General features: G+C 37.1%; 1 protein-coding gene across 1 annotated transcript in view; it reads right to left on the reverse strand.

Moving 5' to 3' along the window:
* The window catches only part of LIMCH1 (LIM and calponin homology domains 1), a 154,835-nt gene that overhangs the window by 62,384 nt on the left and 71,080 nt on the right, over positions 1-21,371 (reverse strand). The window contains exon 3 of the mRNA XM_072406868.1: positions 21,015-21,084. Within this exon, the coding sequence (XP_072262969.1) occupies positions 21,015-21,084 (70 nt within the window). The remainder of the gene's footprint in view (positions 1-21,014; positions 21,085-21,371) is intronic.

Below are 21,371 nucleotides of genomic sequence, written 5' to 3' on the forward strand. Positions count from 1 at the left end.
CTTTTGCCTAGTTAACTATTTTCATTCCACCCGAGTAAATATTTGTTATGCCTGCACCTTCAGGGTGAGGGATTCAGCCGCTAATGCCAAGATATGGATCGTACTTCTTCTCTGTTTGGTTGTTAGTCTCCCTACTCCTGTACAATTTAAAGCTGGCAACACATACTAGGGAAAAAAATACACAAACAATGCTTCAAATTGCCTGTAATAGTAGATTTCCAATCATACATGGAATCCTTAATGTTATTTGCATAATCATCTAAAAATAAACTACTTTTGTGCATCAACATTGCCTTTACCACTTTCCACATGACGCTAGCTAGCTGGTCAGTAAGCGGAGATCAAGCATTTGTTTTAACGCCTGACCCAAAAGGAATTATGGAACCTAATGTTTAGTCATTAAAAGGGTACTTAAAATTATATTTTCATATTATTTAAGTATAATTTATTTCTTGTTAACTTTGTTGTAAGCTCCATTTATAAAATAGGAAATCTGACATTCAGTGGTGGAAATCAATTACTATAGTTGAAACAAGTGGACCTGGAAGATTTCATGTTTTTTTTTTTTTTTTTTTAAATAGAGCTTATAGAGTAGGAAGGGGAAGAAAGCATACAGTGTAAACTTTATCCTTGGAAGTAAAATGGCAATCTGAAAAAAAGCCAAGGTGGATAATTGACTAGAAATGTATTTAAAGGTCCCACAGATACAGGGATGTCACCCAATCTAGTCCTAATAGGCTAGAAGTCATTTCTTGTTTATATACAGCTTTATACTAGGAACTTAGAAAATCATCAAGCAATTTTAATAGCAAAATGTTTTTTAAAGAGGTCATGTAAAACAAAGACAGTTACCATGGACAGCAACTTTGCCGCAGGTCCCATTTCTGTATGTCAAAACAAAGGCAATTGAACAATTCATTTATGTAGAGAATTATTGATTTCTACATCAATGCTCCAATGGTGTTACCAACTTGAAACCGTAAATGTTCATTGCATATACCCTTTTTTATCCTGGCCCATAATATACTTGATATTGTTCCTTGTTTAACCTTGTCACAACTGTTAGTCTAAGATTTATGATGATCTTGGGGAAACTAAATAAATATTCCGAAAGTTTTATACAACTAGTAGAAAACAAACACTTATAATTTTTAATTGATTATGTAATAAAGCATGAATGCCTTATTTATTCATAAAAAAGAAACAAAGATAATAAATGAATGCCTGAAAAGCCCTGATTTAGTACTTTAGCTCATAAAGCTAAGGATCTGGCGCATGGCAATAAACTGAAGCTCCAGCACAAACAAACATTGAGTTTCAATTGCGCGGAAAAGCCTCTCTACCGCCATGTTTTCCTTTTAATCTAAATTTGCCAGGAAGTTGTTGTTGAAGATCATCCTGGCATTATAGCATTATGTTCCTGCTCTGTTGTGCCTATGAAGGCTTTTTAAAGAAGTTTTTTTTAGATAGGAAACTGTAGACACAGCTGGAGATGTCCAATTAGTACTCGTCAATGAAGTGCATGGTATGTCTATCACTGTTGAAGACCTGTTTCCCCATCTGCCAAATATATTGTAGGTCGTCTTTGTGCCACCAAAACAATTCTGACTTGTTGAGGCATGGTCTCTACAAGACGGCTAGAGGTCTCTTGTAGTACCAAGATGTTAACATTAGATCTATTAAGGCCTAATGCACATTAGTGGTAAAAACAAATGGAGTATATCACTCTCAGGCACCTGGCAGCAGCTAGAGGTAGCTGCTGGCATTTGCAGACCTTTGCAAACTTCTGTTCTTATGTTTACACATGGCTGAAAAATCGGAGCAAGGCAGCTAATGTGAACCAAGACTGACACACACTGCCTTCACTGGCCAGCTTTATTCCTGTTACTCTTTCTTCCCCATTTAAACAACACACCCACCTTAGGCCAACAACATGATCAAAAAGAAAAAAGCAATACACCAATCTAGGCCACCTTCTTCCGCTGCACCACGATCCAGTTCTGATGCCTCACATGCTTATCATAGGCAATTTCAACAGTGGACAAGGGTCAGCATGGGCCCTTTGACCATTCTGCAGAGCTATGTGTACCCATATACAGCAAGCCACAATGCACATATGGATACGTGTTCTGAAATCTCTCTCATGGACAGATTTACGTTTTTCAGCATTTTGTGCTATAGTAGGATTTCTGTTGGATTGGACCAGATGAATTAGCCTCTCCTCCACAAACACAAATCAGTGAACCCTAAATATTCATGACCTAACAGGGCATCTCCAGTTGTCTTTCCTTTTTGTAGGTAGGAAATATTTTCGAAAACACCCTACAACACAAGTCAAGCTAAAGGTTTGCAGCTAAAAGGCTTTGTATACTTGTATGTTTACCATTTTAAAACTCCAAAAAGCAAACATATAAAACTGTTTTGACATAACTCTTCATTGTTTTACTTCTCAGTTTTGTTCTGAATAATACCACTTTATCCTCTTGTAACAAGAAATATGTTAACATTCCTTATTGTTTAAAAAAAATGCATTCCAGATGCCATCTTCCCATCTTTAACATTCTTGTCTGTATGAAGATCAGTTAAACATGTGACAACGGTGCATGGGTGTTTTTGGCCAGAAGAAACCATCAAGATGTCTAAATAGTGTTACTGGGAATCAAAATTCTTGAACTGATGTGTTATGTAGATTACTGACCTACCAAGATCTACATAATCCAGATGTTTGTGATGTGCTCAAGGTGTAAATGCAGCTATATATGGTAATGTTAGAGTTTGTGCACAGAGTGCCAGGATTAAGATATTTCGAGAAGATGACAGTTCTAAGTCATCTGAAACAAGATGTATAAACATTCCAGAGGATTTCAGAGGAACATGAAGATTAGAACACTGACACACTGCTCTTTCGGTTATTTTCAGGTTATTGTGACTCCAAAGCTAATGCTTTTACTTTTGTTAGGGTAAAAACAAATGTAATAAATTATATTATTTTTATGCTGTACGGACTTCACCAAATGTATTTAGTGATACACTCATGTCACCAGCTTAGCAGTGGCCAAGTACCACCTGCACATTTACCTCTGCTCATGCTATGAAAGCTTCTACATAGGGATGGTCCTGAATACACTTTATATTCCAGGTTTGCTATATTAAGGTGTATGGCCCTAACAAATAGCCAATCTTATTTGCTCCCTTCTGTTAAATATAGCAAAAAAATATATATTTCTTCCTAAGTTGCAATATAACATGTTCCAACTATGCCTGAAATAAGGAGCTGTCCCGTGTGCGCCCCTGTGTTATTGCAAGAAGTCCTCCTAGTTTTTGACTGAATTCACATTCAGCAGCTACCCCATACCCTAACCTCAAGCGACAAGCCCTACCAGCTCCTAACGAGAACTAGGGCTAAGTTCTTGCCCGCTTGAACGAATGAAAGTGCACTAGATTAGTGCTTGTTGCTGAGGATAGTAAGGGTAAAGGGAAGGGGCATCTAGCTACTCCATGTAAACTCAGCCTTCTTATTGCATTACAGAACATTTAGTCCATATGCTTTGCAGAAAAGGAAAATGGGTAAGGATCTACAAGCTCTGTAATGCACCAGCTCCAGGGGCTGTATTGCACAATATTTTATATAATTAGTGGGATAAAGGCTACTGGATCCCACCAAATATAGCTCAGAGGTAAGGGGCACACAGGAGAGCTGAACTGTATATAAAAATAAATGTATTCATTAAAGTGGATGTAAACCTTTATTTGGGTGACAATTACAAAATGAAATATTGTTATCCCCTTTTTAATCTATTGTTGTATCCCAGCGTTATTCTTGTACCGGCTCTTTGAAGGTAAGTCCGTCTACATATCGAAAACCATATGTACTTGTATATAACAAGTCTGTCTTTCGTTAGCTGCATTGTATTTTAGTGCAGGTTTACTAGTTAGCTACCTGAAATATTCATAAGAATTGCTGTAACTAGGGTACCCATACAGAAACTCAATTGAGAGATAGGTACAGATCGTCCTGATCCTTGTACATTATATAGGCACAGACTGCAGTGTAGAAACCCAATATAACATTTCACTAAACTGAAATATGAAAAGTGTGGGGTTGCTTCCCTTTCCACATTATAGCTCCATGAACTTTCTTACCAGCTAAGCATTTAGGATAATTTTCTGCTTTCACAAATGACATAAAAAGCACTTTATTAGACTTGAGCATTAGTAGTTAACGTTCTGTTTAACACAGAAGAAATAGTTGGCTCCAGCCATTAATGCTATTACCAGTTCTGGCTAGTTATCAGAGTCTATTGGCTTAAAAAGAAAGTTAATTTGGCTTAATTTGACAGATAGATAAAAACAAAACTTAAAATGCAGTTAAAGGAATCCGTGTTTATGTTAATAACCGAAATGTTTACAAGATTCTTTGTACGCCTGCCAGTTGACTGTGATCTGTAAATTTTGAACCCTCAGCTCCGAGGAGGTGCCAATAAAAATGTGATGTTCACTTGATTTGCATCAATGTGTACTAGAAAAACTAGAAGTCTGACTACATCAGAAATTGTTAAAGCATACCAATACCTTGTCACTATGCAATGTGTTCTAAAACAACAGAGTTCTGCTTCTTTACCCTAAAACAATCATCCTGTATTCACTAGAATTTGTTGAGCCCCCTCCCAAAAAAAAAAAAAAAAAAAAACTTTTAAAAAACTTAAAAATTTATCAACAGGAATACATTAAAAAGTGTGTGAATTGAAAGCTGCAGTCGGGATCTCAGTATAAAAGACCATTTTCTGAAGTAAGAATAGAGAAAAACAGTCCAAACTTTTGGTAAGTAAAACACCTACTAATTTAAAGCAGAGCTACAGACTGGCATTCAAAAACCACTAACAGTCATGATTTTTTATTATAGAAGGGAGAGATTACCCTTCTGCAATAGAACATACTTTGCTGTCTGTTTGCAGTCTTTTTTTCTCATGTACAGCTCAGCATAGGATGCCGGGATATGCCAAGTGAATGAACTTCCATGCACATGTTGGGTGCACCAAAGTGGGGATTATGGTGGAGCAAGGACAGGTGAGTGTAAATGGAAAACTGCAATCAAGCTTTTGCAATAAAGGACCCATAACAGGTTGCAGTTTTTTAAATTTTGATGGTTTACTTTGGATTTAAACTAATGATACACTTACGATACAACTCATTCTTTAATACAGCTCCTTTAATTCCCTAATATTGTCCTTATAAGAAGTTACCACATCTGAGCTGATAAATAGAATCAATCCTCCACTAGGAATACCCCCTAGATGTACTATAGGTTAAGAAGGAGAGGTTGTAAAATGGGCTTTAGTGGAGACGTACCCATGAGGAGATGTTCACGGACAATAAAAGAAAGCAGGTAGGGTAGTGACACCGGATCTGCAATGTTAGTTTTAAACAACTGTGCCAAACAGAATTATCAGTTTTACAGTTTAATAGAAGAGGGATGCACAGCCTGTAATATGAACAGTAACAGACTGAGGAAGTCATCTCTTTGCTCAGCTATCTTATCAGAACATTCATTGACCGAAAATCTGGCATCCAGTGCTGCTTGATACTTCCGGAGTCTGAGTGTTGCTGTACAAGCTATACTTATATCACAAGATACATATAAAACTACAACTATTAATAAATATAGAGCTGCATAAATTAGGATTTCAACTTTAAACTCCCAATATTCATTAAGCTATTGGAAATGTTTACAGCAAGTTCCAATCTGATCCAGTAGCTGGACAGCCTGGATTTGCTAAATAATTATACAGATATCAATCTCATAGCTTTCCAAAACATTCTCAATGTGGGGTCCAGAAAAAAATTCTGTGATAAGTGCTCAGTAGGTATTAACTAGTTCTTATTCCATATTGTGCTAGCATTAGGAGTGCTAGCAAAGAATAAAATAAAAACAATGCTTCTCAGCAGTTTTCAATAAACTAAGGGGCTGGGTGGTCTTGCTATGCAATTTAAATTTCATTACGCAGCGCTCTGAGGACGCATCAAATGAAAATGTTATCACTGCTTCTTCCAAACAACAAATTCCTGGCTTACACATCTGCATGACGGATCTGCTGCCAGGGACAAAGCGCTTTTCAAACAGGCCATGCTCGTTTATTCCCCTATTATCTGTGTACCACGCACAAAGGATAAGTCTATGCTGAACAGACCTGGTTAATCTTCGGGTTGTTTGTTGGGTCAGGTTTCTGTTTTACAAAACCAACATCCCTACCTGTAATGTGGTTAGTCTGAAAAATTTATATATGACCTGAACAACTAAATATAACTTTTATTAGAATTTGTCACCATTTCTGCAGCATTCACAATGCCGTGACTGCAGGGTAAACTGTAATGCATTTTAGTGTTGCCTGCATCACTGGATACAGATTATATATTTTCCTTTTGCTTCTAAAAAAATAAAAATCCTAAAAACTGCTGCAAACAAAACAATATACGGAAGCTTACTAGTCCTTGGATATGGTTGCATTTTTTCAGGTAGAGAACATCTTCTGTAAAACGTCTGATTTTTATCTAAAGTTCTGCTGCCCTTGGAAGACTGAACGGATATATCAATGATATCTGCTTTGCCATCGCTTTTTTCTAAGCTACAAAACTGTTCCCCTTCTTCCAATGGAGAGATGAAGACAAGCAAATTTGTGGAGCAGCAACGTTTTTGCCCCAGGCAGCCCTCTAGGTACAAACTACAGGTAGTGTGGAGAGAGTGAATGTTGTCCACATAGTACTAGAGTCTGAAAAATGAATGCAGCCAGCATATCTATGGACTGACAGGCTGCAATGTATATTATATATTATAATGGAAGGGGCCATTGCAGGCTGAAAGCTTTGTAAACCTGACTGCTCAGCATTTCCTTTTCAAGGAAAAAATGAGAACAATTTCTGGGAATGTTCGTTATCGCACAATTATTTTCTATTATGTGGAAATGCTTTGTGACTTCTTGCCAACTGCCACCCAGAACTGGGAAATAAACATTTTTACTAATGCCTAAAATTCCTGTTTATTGGACCAAGTTTGGAAGAGAAATAGTGTTTTCAGGGAACAACTTACCAATTAGTACTCTCAACACCAGTCCATCTACTGACACCAATGTTTTTTTTTCCTTTAGGATAAAGTTTAGAAGAGTCTGGCGCTATTAAGTTGGATTGCTGTTCGTGGCTCCATGTCTAAGGTTTTCTGGCACTTCCTACTTCTTGAGACATAGCATGAAATTCCACATTTGACATATGTCACTGGATGATATTCCCTGTACTACATTTCAGGAGAGAGCTGTAAAACGAAGGATCCCCTTAATTTTCTCTCCTTACCAGGGCCACTAACATTGGTAAAAACCCGACTCTTCTAAACTTTAACCTCAACAAGAAAACAAAGTCTTGGCTGGTTATTCTAAGTCTATCAAGTATTTTGATCATGAAGGATAAATATAGTAGGGAACATTTACCAGATGAGTTTATTCTGGCACTGGGATCCCTTTGCTAAATGCTTTTAGCATGGGAACTGCAAGCAACTGGTACAGAGTCTCCCAGTGCGGAACAAGGTGAAAATCAAGACGATGCAGCAATAAGGATTATCTGTGTTAGGGTTTAGTTTAATTCTTAGGTTACTATGAAGCTTAAAAGGTTACATATTTATGGGTTAAAGCAGAAATATTATTCCAAATTCCAAAACAGAACAGGCAGTATTTTTATAACAGCGACAATATCCCACCTGTAATAAAAAATACTTACCCGCCTGTTCACAATCATTTTTCCAAGTACACTAAGCATGAACAACATGCTTGGTAAGTCAATTAAGATTGCTAAAAATCCAACACCCAGAAGAAGACTGAATGAAGATGGCAGCACCCACCAGGGAGTGGGAACAGGTGACTGTAATTTAAAAAAAAAATATGATCAGATTATGCAACGACTAAGGACTTTGTACAGCCCTGTGTAAATTGATGGCGTTATATATAAATACTGTGTAATAATAATATCAATAACTAGCTAAAGGATAGGCCTCTCTAGGATTTAGGGAAGGGTAGGTTTAAGGGACAAATAAAGTGCCAGTCTAACCAGAACTGACAGTTTCGATTTTGGGAAATGCTGAAATTTTAAACCATCTAACAATTTCTTATTTAACTTAAGGACTCCAGTAGAACATTTCATGTGCTTCAAATTTTGGGTCTGTATAACTGCTGTGACGGCTATGTTGGTCAGAACAGTTGTGCAATAGCTTATAGGGAAACCTAAATTTCTAATAAGCCACAGAGTTAGAAATAAGATCTTGCTCTTTGCAGGCTCCATCCATCATCAGGTCTTCCAAGTCTTTACTGTAATTATTGAAAAACTGTATGCTAAGGGTTGGTTTTAGGAGAGTATATTTTGTATGACAACTTTGATACAATTTCACTTTGTAAGTTGGCCCGCACTAATCTTGAGACTAAAATCTACCAATGATCTCCCCTTCCCAAATACAGCATCCTTAATGGCTGCTACGGGAGTCTGAGTATTTACCGGAACACCAGTCAGCATTGCTAAGCATGGTAAAGTCAGACATAAATCAGATATGGATGCAGAATACACTTTTTCTGGCCTAATGAAGAGAACAGCAGGCAAAGGAGTACAAGTTCATTTTACCAGACATCCATTACCTTTTTTATAAGTATTATGTTTTTTTCCTGCAGCCTAAAATTTCTCCCAGGGCAAAAAATCTGACACCAGATCCTCTGTATGCTGCATTTAAAAGTAGGAGGATCAAAACAAATCTGATCATTACACAGTATTTATATAACGCCAATATATTACGCAGCATTTACAAAGTCCATAGTCATGTCACTAGCTGTCCCTCAAAGGGGCTCACAATATAATGTCCCTATCATAGTCATATGTCATTACCACAGTCAAAGGTAAATTTTTGGGGGGAAGCCAATTAACTTAACTGCATGTTTTTGGAATGTGAGAGGAAATCGAAGTACCTGGAGGAAACCCACGCAAACACAGGGAGAACCTGCAAACTTCATGCAGAAAATGCCCTGGCCGAGAATTGATACTGGGACCTAGCGCTGTAAAGGCCAGAGTACTTACCTCTGAGCTACCGTGCTGCCCACCCTATTATCCTAATATTATACCTTATTATTAGATACATCCTTGTTGCTACTATGATGGCCCTTGGGCCCCAGTTCATGAGTATACATGATGAAAATGCCTATACAAGAATACATCTTAAGTCCCGAATTTGGACAAAATCCAAGGGGTTCCTCTAGAGGATGCAAGGGGTTCCCTGAGCAATGAGCAATTTGGGCCTCTCGGGTCAGTTTAAGGGATACCAATGGTCTTTTTGAGGATTTGTAAGGAAGACATTCTTCCCATTACCAAGCACTGTGGGAGGCATTCTTTCCACTGCCCACTATACTAATGTACTATGAGCTGTGAATATAGTAAATATAGAACGAGTTCCCTGAAGACCTAAAAGTTATTTCAAGGGTTCCCTTATGTTAAAAAGGCCAAGAAACACTGGTCTAGATGAATGTTTTTTCTGTACCTCAAATGCAAGTCATCAAAACCCTACTGACTTCCATTATGCAGTACACATGGAAGTTCAGAGGCTGTGCTTGACCTGCTTTGCGTTGTGCTGTGTTTTTTTGGATTCAGCATTTTCTATTAGGGTGCATTCGCAGACAAAGTAGGTCAAACCAAGGGTTTTCTTGTTGTGCTCACCATTCAAACTATCATTTCCATTTAAATAGTTATTCAAATGGAAATGTTTTTGCTATTCAAATGCAAATATACTGAAATGAAAATGGTCACTTTGAAAAGAGCCCCTGTGGACACTTAAACTAACACAGGTATTTGCAGACATCCCAAGTCCCTTATAAGCTTAGGTTAACTTGTAAATGTTTTCATTTTTTTTTATCACCTGTGCTGTACCTGCAATAGCCTAAACCAAGTCACATGGTGGTGGAAAACATTTTACATGTGCCACAATGTAGGATGAGAGGTTTCTGGACTGCTAGAAGGCATTGAAACCAAGGGATACATGAATGACAACCAGCCTAAAACTGGCATTCCTACACATTCAAAAGTTGCCAGTCACAGGTTTGCACCACATTCTTAAGGAACACAGGATACATTCCTGTATAGATAAGTCCTACCCTGCTACTATGTTTTTTGAAACTTTAGTGTTCTCCCCAGACCCTTTTAGCCAGGGGTTGGGCCACAAACCAGCTCTCAGCAGCATTTTTGACGTCAGAAATGTCCTAAAAACGTTGCCCCTTCAGGTGTTCCTTCAAATTCAGGAACAGATAATAGTCCGGAGGGGCCAGGTCAGGTGAGTAGGGGGGATGGTGGACCAATTGGAAACCCAGGATGTTCAATTTGGCTTCTTCCCACCCTGCTTAAAAAAAAATTGTGGGGAAAAAACTGAATTTTATTTACTTCCCAATTCCTGAGTAGCGAAAGGAAGGTTTTCCCTTCTGTAGTCATATGATTAGTCCCAGTGTAATTGGAAGAACTCATGAGACTAACCATTCAGTTGCTTTAACAGAAATTAACATTGTTGGAAAGTTATTATTACCAGAAATGTATTTTTATCGCAAACCAGATCATCTCCAAGAGAAGCGTAGATGTCCAGGGGCCTCGCTACGAATTTCATGTTACTGCAGTAAACCAGCGAAATAGCACAAATGGTTAAAGTTTGGACCCGCCTGTCGCTGCACAGAGGAATAGGCATTTGTAGGCCATTCGAGGGGGTCATACAATTCATTTTCATCCAGTAACAAAACTGATGCCTTTTTTAGTTGATTTCCATGCCTAGTAGCAAGTTTTTTTGCTGTTCGCCACCTATACTTGCTGTTGAGTTGACAAGTTTCCATTCACTTCTTGTTACAGGAGGATGAAGTGGTCACTTTCGGCTTTACCAACAAGTAGATATTGCAGAAAGTGCAGTGAAAATGCATCAACATCCTTTCAAGGTAGTTTTACTTGTTATTGTTCAACAAACATGTATAAGGCTTTTTAAAAATGACTTTACACCCAATATACTGTATCTTTATTTCTTAACTGAAGAAATGTTTGAAATATATTCTGAGATATTTGTCATTTGGATGTTGTCTGCACACAATAATATATATAGGATGTATAACGTACAAGACACATTAAAATATTCAAGTGTCACTACTAACAAAGCAACCAATTGTTCCAAATGTCAGATGAAATGCATTAGGCGATTATCACAGACTGTATCATTAATAAATAAAAAAGCCAGATCTGATGACCACAATTACAATTCTGTATACATTAATAGTAACTGCACACATTGGTGCTCCTAAAGTTGGGATAATGGATTGCCCTCCAGCATGGAACACATTTCACAAATCAAGCCTGGATTTTTTTTTCTGCTGTCACTTTATTTCAGTGAATACAGGTAGGCTATAGTTTCATGCACATTTTAATAGAACAAAATAAAACAGGGTAGGTACACTATGATCCTATTTATTTTATATCGGCTTTTCTGATCAAGCAGAGCTTTAAATCTTTGTCACTAGCAAATTGTTCCTGTGAATAATTGATGGAAACTTTGGAAATCATGCTAAAACTTCAGACGTTCAGACTGTGACACAGCAAACACACATGCAAGCTCGAGGTGCTGTTTGTCATTTATTATGGCAACTTCCAATTGCTTCTAAATGTGTAGTAGAGACTTGTAACCTAATCCATGCTACTGTTAATGAAAAGAACAGCTGCCTCCATCCCCAGCCATGAGGGAATAACAAAGTGAGGATTTAAAACTGAAATGGAAATATTCAGTTACAAGGTGTTTGGACATTTAATCACAACAATTGCCTATTTACTGTTCTTTGAAAATCTTTAACAAACCTGTGTTATTAAAATAGGAGCTTATCTGGCCCCTACCAGTTCAAGTTTCTCATTAAAGGTAACCTCCGCTTGTTTATTGTTTTTGTATTTGCCAAGCTTACAATGGTCAGGTTTACTTGGACCTAATAAAGCCAACTCCAGGTAAACTTTACAACAAAATCACAAAACGATTTGCTGGAAAACTACATACAATGAGCCATAATGTCAAACATACTGAAAAATTTAGGGTTCACAGATACCTGTAAATGGCTATTTGAAGGTCATCCTAAACCCAAAGAATAAAAAGTACAGATAGGGAAACAGATTACCAGATTGTTCACATACGATCTTATACAAGATATAGTAGGCCTGATTTATTAAAGTTCACCAAGGCTGGAGAGGATACACTTTCATCAGTAAAGCTGGGTGATCCAGCAAACCTGGAATTGATTTCTTCAAATTATTTGCTATTTATTAGCAACTATTTTCAATCTTAGACCAGATCTGTTCCAGGTTTTCTGTTTTTTTTTTTTAAGGCTCATGGATCAAGGGTCCGGTAAAAGTGAAGATACAGACAGGTTCATGTATGTCAGAACAGAATAATATTTGTATAACACCTATATTAACTGTTAGTACTATTTACAATGTTACACTGATGTCTTCTGGCTTTTTGATGTATCAAAGAAAAGACGGTGATGCCCAAAAGTCATAGTTAGGAATACCTGGAACTTAACTACTCAATAATTTTGTTGTATATAGCAAATAACTTTCCTCTGTATGTTCTCTAATGCCTTTTACAACATTCAGGATAATTACAGCAAAGTAAATGTCACTGTGATACTAAGCCCCAAGACACACTCCTGCGTTTAATGTTTAAATCAGCCAATGGGCAGAGGTGGTGATAGTATAGTAAAGGAGGAAACTTCATTTCCTCCAATTACTGGGAAATAGAAAGGATCAGTAACATGAGACAGAGGAGATTTTACAGGAAGCTGACAAACTGGTGTGCCATACTAAAAAATTTCAGAAGGTTGAACACACTTGTTACCCCCTTCTGCTTCATCAGTCTTTGTTGAAGTATCACAGAAGGGTATTAAAGGGGTGCCAACTCAGATAGTCAAGAACACCAACACAGTAAAAAGTACTGTTGTCGAATTCTGCACATATGCTAGGCTAGGTGTTGAAGCTCCTTCAACAAATAGTCCAATATATATGCAGAATTATGCAACGATTAAGAAAGGTCAAACCAGGTCAATTTATTTTTGTCAGTCTCCGACGTGGAAAGAGGGCAGCTGATTCCAAAACTTTGTTAGGTGGATATTGTATTTTTTTACAAACTCTAGATAAAAGGAAGGTTCTGTATTTCATTATGCAACACTTCTTGCAATTCAATATGGGAATACTAGTGGCAAACTTATTACCAAAGACCCACAAAGGCTTTGCACGTTCAGCTTGTCATTTCAGGTGTTCCAGATGTTACATATCGGGAGCTCCAGCTCAATGTCTCCCAGCAGCTAAAATGAAAACTGAGCCAGTCTAGAGTTCAAACAGCCACTCTACATAATGTGTGGAGCCAAAAATTAGTTGACTTAAATAAAAAAAAATTATATCATTTTGATCAATCCAACTCTGCATGTATTTTTGATCTAGAGATAGACGTGGGTGCACAAAGAAGCAATCTTCAGGTTAAAAAGACAAATATGAACATCAGCAAAAACTATAAAAGTCATCAGCGTTAATGTTTCTTGGTAAAGAAAGCCTAAACTTAGGGTTTTTATTTGTATAGGAGTTGAGGATTAACTGGCCATAACTAGCCCCATTACATTCCTAATAATATCTAAACATAGACAGTATTTTAAGCATCCAAAACACAACACAACATGAAACTTGGCTGACCGCCATTACCTTTATCGCTCTATCTAAAAGTTGAACCTTGTGTCTTACAAACATTTTAGGCTTGAGGCTTCCACTACACATTGTCGATGTCTTGTTCTCTTTTAATCTCTGTGCCACACACAGTGACCTGCACCAGCCTGTTTCTTTGCGCCCAGAACTACAATCCACGCCAATTAACATCTTACCTGTTGCAAGTCAGCTCTTTGAGTACGCAAGAAACTAATCCATATTTACTGAGCTTATACATGCAAACATGAACCCTTATTTTACAACTTCCATTACAAAAGAGCTAGCACATGACTATATCATGTATAAAAGAAAGCGAAAATCTGATTTTATAAGAGAACGTCCTGCTAGACAGTTGTTGGTCCTTTCCAACCTGACTAAATTTGGTCCTACCACCAGGGTATAAATCTATGTACTTTACCTAGATACGTTATTTACTAGCACCTTAAGGTTTAGAAAATCAAGATTTTATTGTTAAAAGAGTGAATACAAAGAGAGAAAGTTCATGTACTCCAAGGAAAGTAGAATTGGGACATATCTTAGACCAATCTCGTTTTTTTTTTTGGTTCCTGGTAGGAGTCGCGGCTTCATTGGTTATGTATAAGTGGCAGTTACACTTGAACCATTAATGAACCAATGAAAAGATTTATTGCAACTAGTGATAGACAAGAAACAAGGAGGGTGGTCTGCTCCCTTCTGCAATTACAAGGTTATAGTGCAGAAGATTGCATTACTTGACTTTACATTCCTGAATTTTTGGATTGTCAATAGTGCTTTTCTTTTCCAGCCACACCACAAGAATCCCTTCCTTCTCATTAATAAGACTGCGCCCCCTCATCGTTTTCCTCTTGAGGAGAAGAAAAATAAAACCAATATCTTCAGAATTTTGGCAGCCTCCAGCGTCCGGCTGTTTTGTACAAGGGCCGTGCTGGCATGTTCCAGTCAGGTTTGTACAAACAAGGAAGTCACCGTCCCAACCAGGAATTCCTCAGGTTGGGGTCTACCATCATAAACAGTACTTTTTATCATCTATTAAAGTATAGATTACATCTCACAATTGCTCATATATAATTTAAAATATCGCATGAAAAGCTATTGTGTTTGATGTGCTCATTTCATGTGTGGTGATAAGTTCCTTTATAGAAAACATCTGCTCCAGTTTTATCTTTTAATAGTTGAAGTCTGTACAGATTCCAAGATGCTGGGAAGTTCTAGTGCACTGTTTATTATGGCCATGTGGATAAAAATACAGCAGCAAATACAGATTTAATGACACTAGACTGAAATCTGACAAGTCTGCTGGGACGTCTGCTAGCAGCCATGACTCAAAGACTATATTTTAAAAATAATCTAAGCATAGTTATCAAGAGATGCCTTGGGGCAATGCTAAAAACATCAGCTCCAAACAAGAGAAATAGTAAGACGTTAATCCTATTCAGGAAACACTCAACTGTGCTTAAAGTGTATGTAAAGCCAAAAAGTTATTTATTTAATTTTGAATAGAGCAGGGGTGTCAAACTCAAATACATAGTGGGCATAAATTTAAAACTTAGTCGTGGGCCAAATATGAAACTGACATAGCACCGTTACTACAATTCTCTGCATCAAGAAAACAGTCCAATGCTGGGCCTAATGTTGTAAGTGGCTGGAACTCCCAACTTCACTGAAATAGGACCGCTACTACAATGCCCTACGTCTATAAAACAGTCCAATGCGGGGCCACACATAGGCAGAGAGCCCACTGGGCTAAAGACGTGAGGCGGTAATTGTAGTATCTGCGCTATTTCAATGCAACCGCGGGCCAGCTGCAATTCATATTTAGGATTCCTTTGGGGGCCAAAAAAAAAGGACGTTGCAGGCCAGATTTGGGCCGCGGGCCAGAGTTTGACACCCCAGGGATAGAGTGAGCAAGTGTTTAAATTCCTAAAAGGTTTTTATGCTGTCTGGGTCCCAGAATGATTTACCTTCTTTTTTATCCTGGTAATAATTGCCTCTAGTAGAGAAAATGATAAGAATTTAACCACAGCATATCCAGACTATTTCACATGTGCTCGGGGTGAACCTGTTCTCATCTGTGAAGATTAGGGGGTGCCACAGTAGCAACTTGCCAATTCTGCTGTTGTCTGGCAGATGCCAGTCAAGCTGCATGGTACCAGGCTGTGAACACAGGTACCACAATAGGATGTTGGATTCACATTCTCCCCTATGGAGTCCGTTTCTGATAATTTGATCAGAAACATGCACATAAGTAGCCTGCTGGAGGTCATCGTAGGGCTGTGGCAGTGCTCCTCCTCACTCTTCCAAGTACTATTGGCATTCAGACTGATCAGACTATATACTTCAGTAAAAAAAAAAACATCATCTCTACAAAAAAAAACAAAAAAAACTTAGAGCCAATTCCATCCTTAGTAAATTGCAGAAGTCAATATAGGCTATAGGAACAGATATAGCCTGGTTTCCATCTGACTTGAATAATCCTAAAGCATAGAGAAAAGACAAAAATGTGTTGTCTGGGTCAGAAGATCAGCTGTTTGTATAATGAGATCCCTTTCAGTTTTAGATAATGAGACAAAGTTACAGAGCCCTAAATAGCACTGCCATTAGATACTGTCACATCTACTGATCATTACTACTTCCCCATCACATCCCATCTTAAAGTCTAAAAACACCAGTAACAAGAGAGGCTGTAATCTTTCCCCAATTTATACAAATAGTATTTTGCTCATGCTCAGCTTAATGTAACAAACAGAATATTATATTGATTTTTTTTTTTGACCAACTGTCTGCATTGTAAGACTGTATGGCTGTATAACTGGAATAACTTAAAATAAGAACAATTTGGTCCATGAGAAGATGGAAAAATCCTAACCCTCATTACTGCATTGTGACAGAGAGGCATTAATTGTGACAAAAGCAGGATTCTTGTTGAAGGTCAGCTGCCAGCTTTCTTCATTATGTTTCAAAGCAAAGTTCTGAGTCACTTGAGGACATCCATTTACAAAGGTATATTCATATGGGGCAACATGGAAATATGGGGCAACAGGCCAAATATTCCAATTAGCCACTTCCAACTGAGTGTATATGACAAATATTTTTTTAAGTAACAACTTAATTGGGTTAATTAAAATAGGGGGGAAAAGATTTACAAAAATAATTAAGCAGGGTGTGTGTAGACAAGAGGGCACCTAGTTACCACTTTGGTCTTTGTTTCAGTATGTATTGGGGACATTATTCATATGTTTCTGCATATATATATATATATATATATATATATATATATATATATATATATTTTACCATGCTATTGTAAGTTTAGGTTGGGTGATTACCAGACTTCTATAGGCAGTGTCATTTCAGGTTGTGCACCTAAATCCTAATAATAACACTTTCCATATATCTACCTTTTAGCTATAACATCAAACTATTCCCACCATGAAATGCAAAAAAAATGCATCTTAACTATTGTTTTAATACCCGACAGGGGCTCCATACGAATTTGTAAATAGATCCTTTTCCTGTCATCAAAGGTTCCACCTTGTTGAACAGCTAGAAACAAGGTTTTCCTGTTTACCATGCTGTTCAAACACAACATATAATGTATTGTAAAAATAGATAGTACTTATAGAAACGTTCAAAGTACCCACATCAAAGAAGCAGTGAACACTATATTCATTGAATTTGGTGTAAATCTACAGTTTGAAATGATGCAGAATATAAACACACAAAGCACAATTTCATGTGAAGAGAAGGCAATTTTTGCTTTACCGATGTGCCTGCCGCCATGGTATTATTTATGATCTGCTATAATAAATGGAGACAGACCTAATAAGTATGTTGTGGTGGTTTTCCTGAATGAATGTCCTAAATATCATTTTGATTTAAAAACGGTTTAATTTGGTGGGTGTAAAGGGGAAGGAAACTTTCTTATCCTTTTGCCTCTCTCTAACCCCTGGCCAACCCTCTAGATGACCATGCATAAAGTAGAATCATATACACCTTTTTACACCTTGGTGAGACTATGGATAGTCAGAAGTGGGGCCATACCAAGTAGTGTTCATGCAAATACAATACCAGGAATTTAAAGTAACATAAATGCTACATGGAGGAATCCATTCACAGCCTACTGAACAGTAATATGAACATATTCTAAAAATTATATCGTTCAAAAAAAAATAGAAGAGCTACTCTGCAATATTCATAGATACAGAATAAGAACTGACGCCGAGAATTACAACCTGCATAAAGAACCAAAAAGACCACTGAGCAAGGCTCATACATACATTCTAGATGCTAGTGCAGAATTTCTTACAGTTTGCTTTTCTTACAAAGCACCATAGAATAAAAAAAGCCCAGTCCTGCCAGCAAGCTGTAAAAATGACCTTGTTTTCTGCATGGAAGCAGATGTTTCTAGACCAACTTTGTTATAGCCTTGTAGGATTTGCTGCCCATCTCTCGAATTAATCTCAGGATACACAAACCCTAATGAATCTGAACATCCAATTTTACTGTTGAACAGTGTCCCTTTAAGATATAATTTGCCACAATAAAAACATAAATCTTGCCAAGTAACAAAGAAACTGTCATGTAATGAGACAACACCTACGTCATTTTTTCCATCTGCATTGCTATAATTATTACTGGATTGTCAAGTCGAAGCCAAGAATAATTGTGGAAAGTGGTGGACAGCTGCATTGTCAAAATGTTTATCTGACAGGACGGCACTCTATACTGTCAAGTTCCAAAAACCCCCACATGCCCTTTTCAGACCGCTAAGTATCAAGTAGCGCCTTCTAATTTTTGTAAACTCGTTGGGATGACATGTTCATTGTTATGGGGTCTGGAGAAAATCTTTGCCCATCGCACAGAACTGTCCAAAGTTTCTTCATTGCAGGTTAAAAATTTAAAACAGGAATCTGTTATCTAGAACAATTTATTTCCATGGGCAGAGAAGAGACTGCTATACAAGCTTTTAGTGGATTTACCATCCTTATTCCACTTTGTGTGCATGGCAATCTTTAGTGCTTCCATGAATGACCTACAGAAGTCCTAAGAGCTCAGCTACTTGTAAAGGTTGTACAACACCTTAACCTGGACATGCGGATGAGAATGCAAGAGGGTATTTATTGAGCAGGCCACAACCATAATATCTTTTGGACATACATTTTATGAGCAGTAATCGACTTGCAAAGCAAGTAATTGTAAAAATGATCAGGTCAACATACACGACTTACAATATACATCCATTTTCTTTCAACCAGATAGCTATTAAAATAAATGTGAACATGCACTTTGACTTAGTGGCTAGCCCACTGGCCTTGCTGCAATACGGTGTAGGTGTAAATCCCAACTATGACACTACATGCATACAGTCTGTATGTCCTCCCAATGTTTTTGTGTGTTTTCTGTTGCTAAGTTTGGTTTTCTCCTACATCCCAAACACATACCGATAGTCTATGGCCAGATTGGGATAAACCTATGTTAATGGTATGTTACCTTGATATTGTGAACTCCTTTGAGAAACAGTTAGTGACTTGACTACAGACTCTGTAAAGTGCTAGGGAAGAAGTCAGTACTATATATACGCATAAATAAATAATTACAAAAACAATAGGTAATCGGCTTAACTTTACATACACATTGGAAATCATTAAATTTTAACAGCAGTAAATGATTCATTTTACTGCCTTGGGTAATTTCTGCTGCTTAAAATCAGCTGAAAGAGCATTTAAATTTTTCCTAATGTTATCATAACTGTGAATTGTATCCTTTGTTATTTCAGAAATTATTAGCATGAACTAGAAAAGCAATGTTATAAGCATATCAGATTCAGTCCTGGTAAATACTGTACTGTCTGAATATTGTATAAAATTAGATAAAATCACTGCCACACACTGTAAGACAGGCCCTAAAAGGATTATGCTGCCCTGATTACATTATTAGCTAATTAAAGACAATTGTGTAATGGCATAATGACCTAACATACAAAGCTGAGTGGTCACATAATAATATTGAATGACTTTCCAATCCATTCTATACATAGATCTCAAGGCAGAGGGAACTGGAATTTAGAAGCAGATATAGGTATTAATGAATATATCTAACTCAGCCTTTCTCAATCCCCTTATTACCATGGAAGAACTGTTAGGAAAAAACATTAATGCACTATATAAGTGTGTTGTGTTTATTGTTCATTGATAATAGCACTTCCACACATATGGGAAATTGCCCAGAGTCAGTCTTTGTTAAATGTTTTAGGTTAAATTTAGCATCAAAGTATTTTATATACACTACAGAGAATATGTCTTCAAAAAAAGTCAACTTTAACATATTCTGTCTAGAAATGTTAACAACTATTATGTCAGCTATTATGTCAGTGTTTCTCAACCGGGGTTTCTCCAGAGGTTGCAAGGGTTCCTTGAGCAATGAGAAATTATTGGCCCTCAAGTCAGCTTAAGTGATACAAATGCTCTTTTCGGCTATCTGTAAGGGTCTGGAGGGATGTAGATAAAAAACAAAAAACAAAGGAGTAATAACTGTAATTGGCTAAACATCTGTTATACAGTATATTCTAAGCAAAACTCCTAATGTCAGAATTCAGATCTCACTAAAAGGGATGACACTCGAGTATAAATGTATGAAAAATGTAGGGTTTCCTGCCTTTATTTTAATTAGGGTAATTACAAAACAGATTACATTTTAAAAGACAAAGTGTTCAGGGTTAGAGTCCATGGCTAGTTTCAAAATGACTTGACTATTGTAATATGTTGAACTAATGAATACAAAAGTTTCTACACGAAACATCTACAGGTACCATAACAAAAAAAAAGCAGGCCACCTATGTATGATTTTTTATTTCAAAAACACTTTTCACACATAATTTTTGTTAAAGGACTCTTAGCCTAAAACACGGGTGAAACAAATCTCAGGATGAACTACCACAGATAAAGTCTTTCATGATACTAAATAGGGCATCATGGAAGACGCAAGATGGTAGCAGTATATGAGAAGACCTTTTCCATGCTTACTCTCTTAGTAGGCTGCCAACATAATAAACCGTAGGTGCTACAACACAAAAAGTTCTGCCTTATCTCCAGAATTCAGGCAACGAAAGGAAAAATAATAATTATAACTATTATACGTAATGGACATCATACAAATGAATGGTCACTGGGCTGAAGGGGATTTAAAAGGACTGCAGACAGCGAGTTTATGAGATCTACAAATGAGAATTCAAGCAAACTTACCAAACCAGCAATAGGTGTTGGTAATCTGTTTATCTTCTTTATAAGTCCTGGTTTAATTGCATTCAACAACCTGCAACAAAAAAGAAAGAAATTATTTTACTATCCTCATAAAATGATATTTTAATCCTCTATAGTGTCCAAATGATTGACGGCATGCCCAAAATGTGGTTTGTCTATGGCCTCTTTGGACCATGCACAGAAATGTACAGGTTGTATCCAACCATTTTTGCCCCAATGTGGCAATTTTTCATATACTTCCATAAACTTTACCAGTACTTAACAATAGAGAAGATCTATATCTAAAATTGAAAATTTGTGCTTTCTGGCAGCAAAAAAATGTATTCTGAAACATTGGCT

The sequence above is a fragment of the Pyxicephalus adspersus genome, chromosome 3 (assembly GCF_032062135.1).
Source record: "Pyxicephalus adspersus chromosome 3, UCB_Pads_2.0, whole genome shotgun sequence".
NCBI lineage: Eukaryota > Metazoa > Chordata > Amphibia > Anura > Pyxicephalidae > Pyxicephalus > Pyxicephalus adspersus.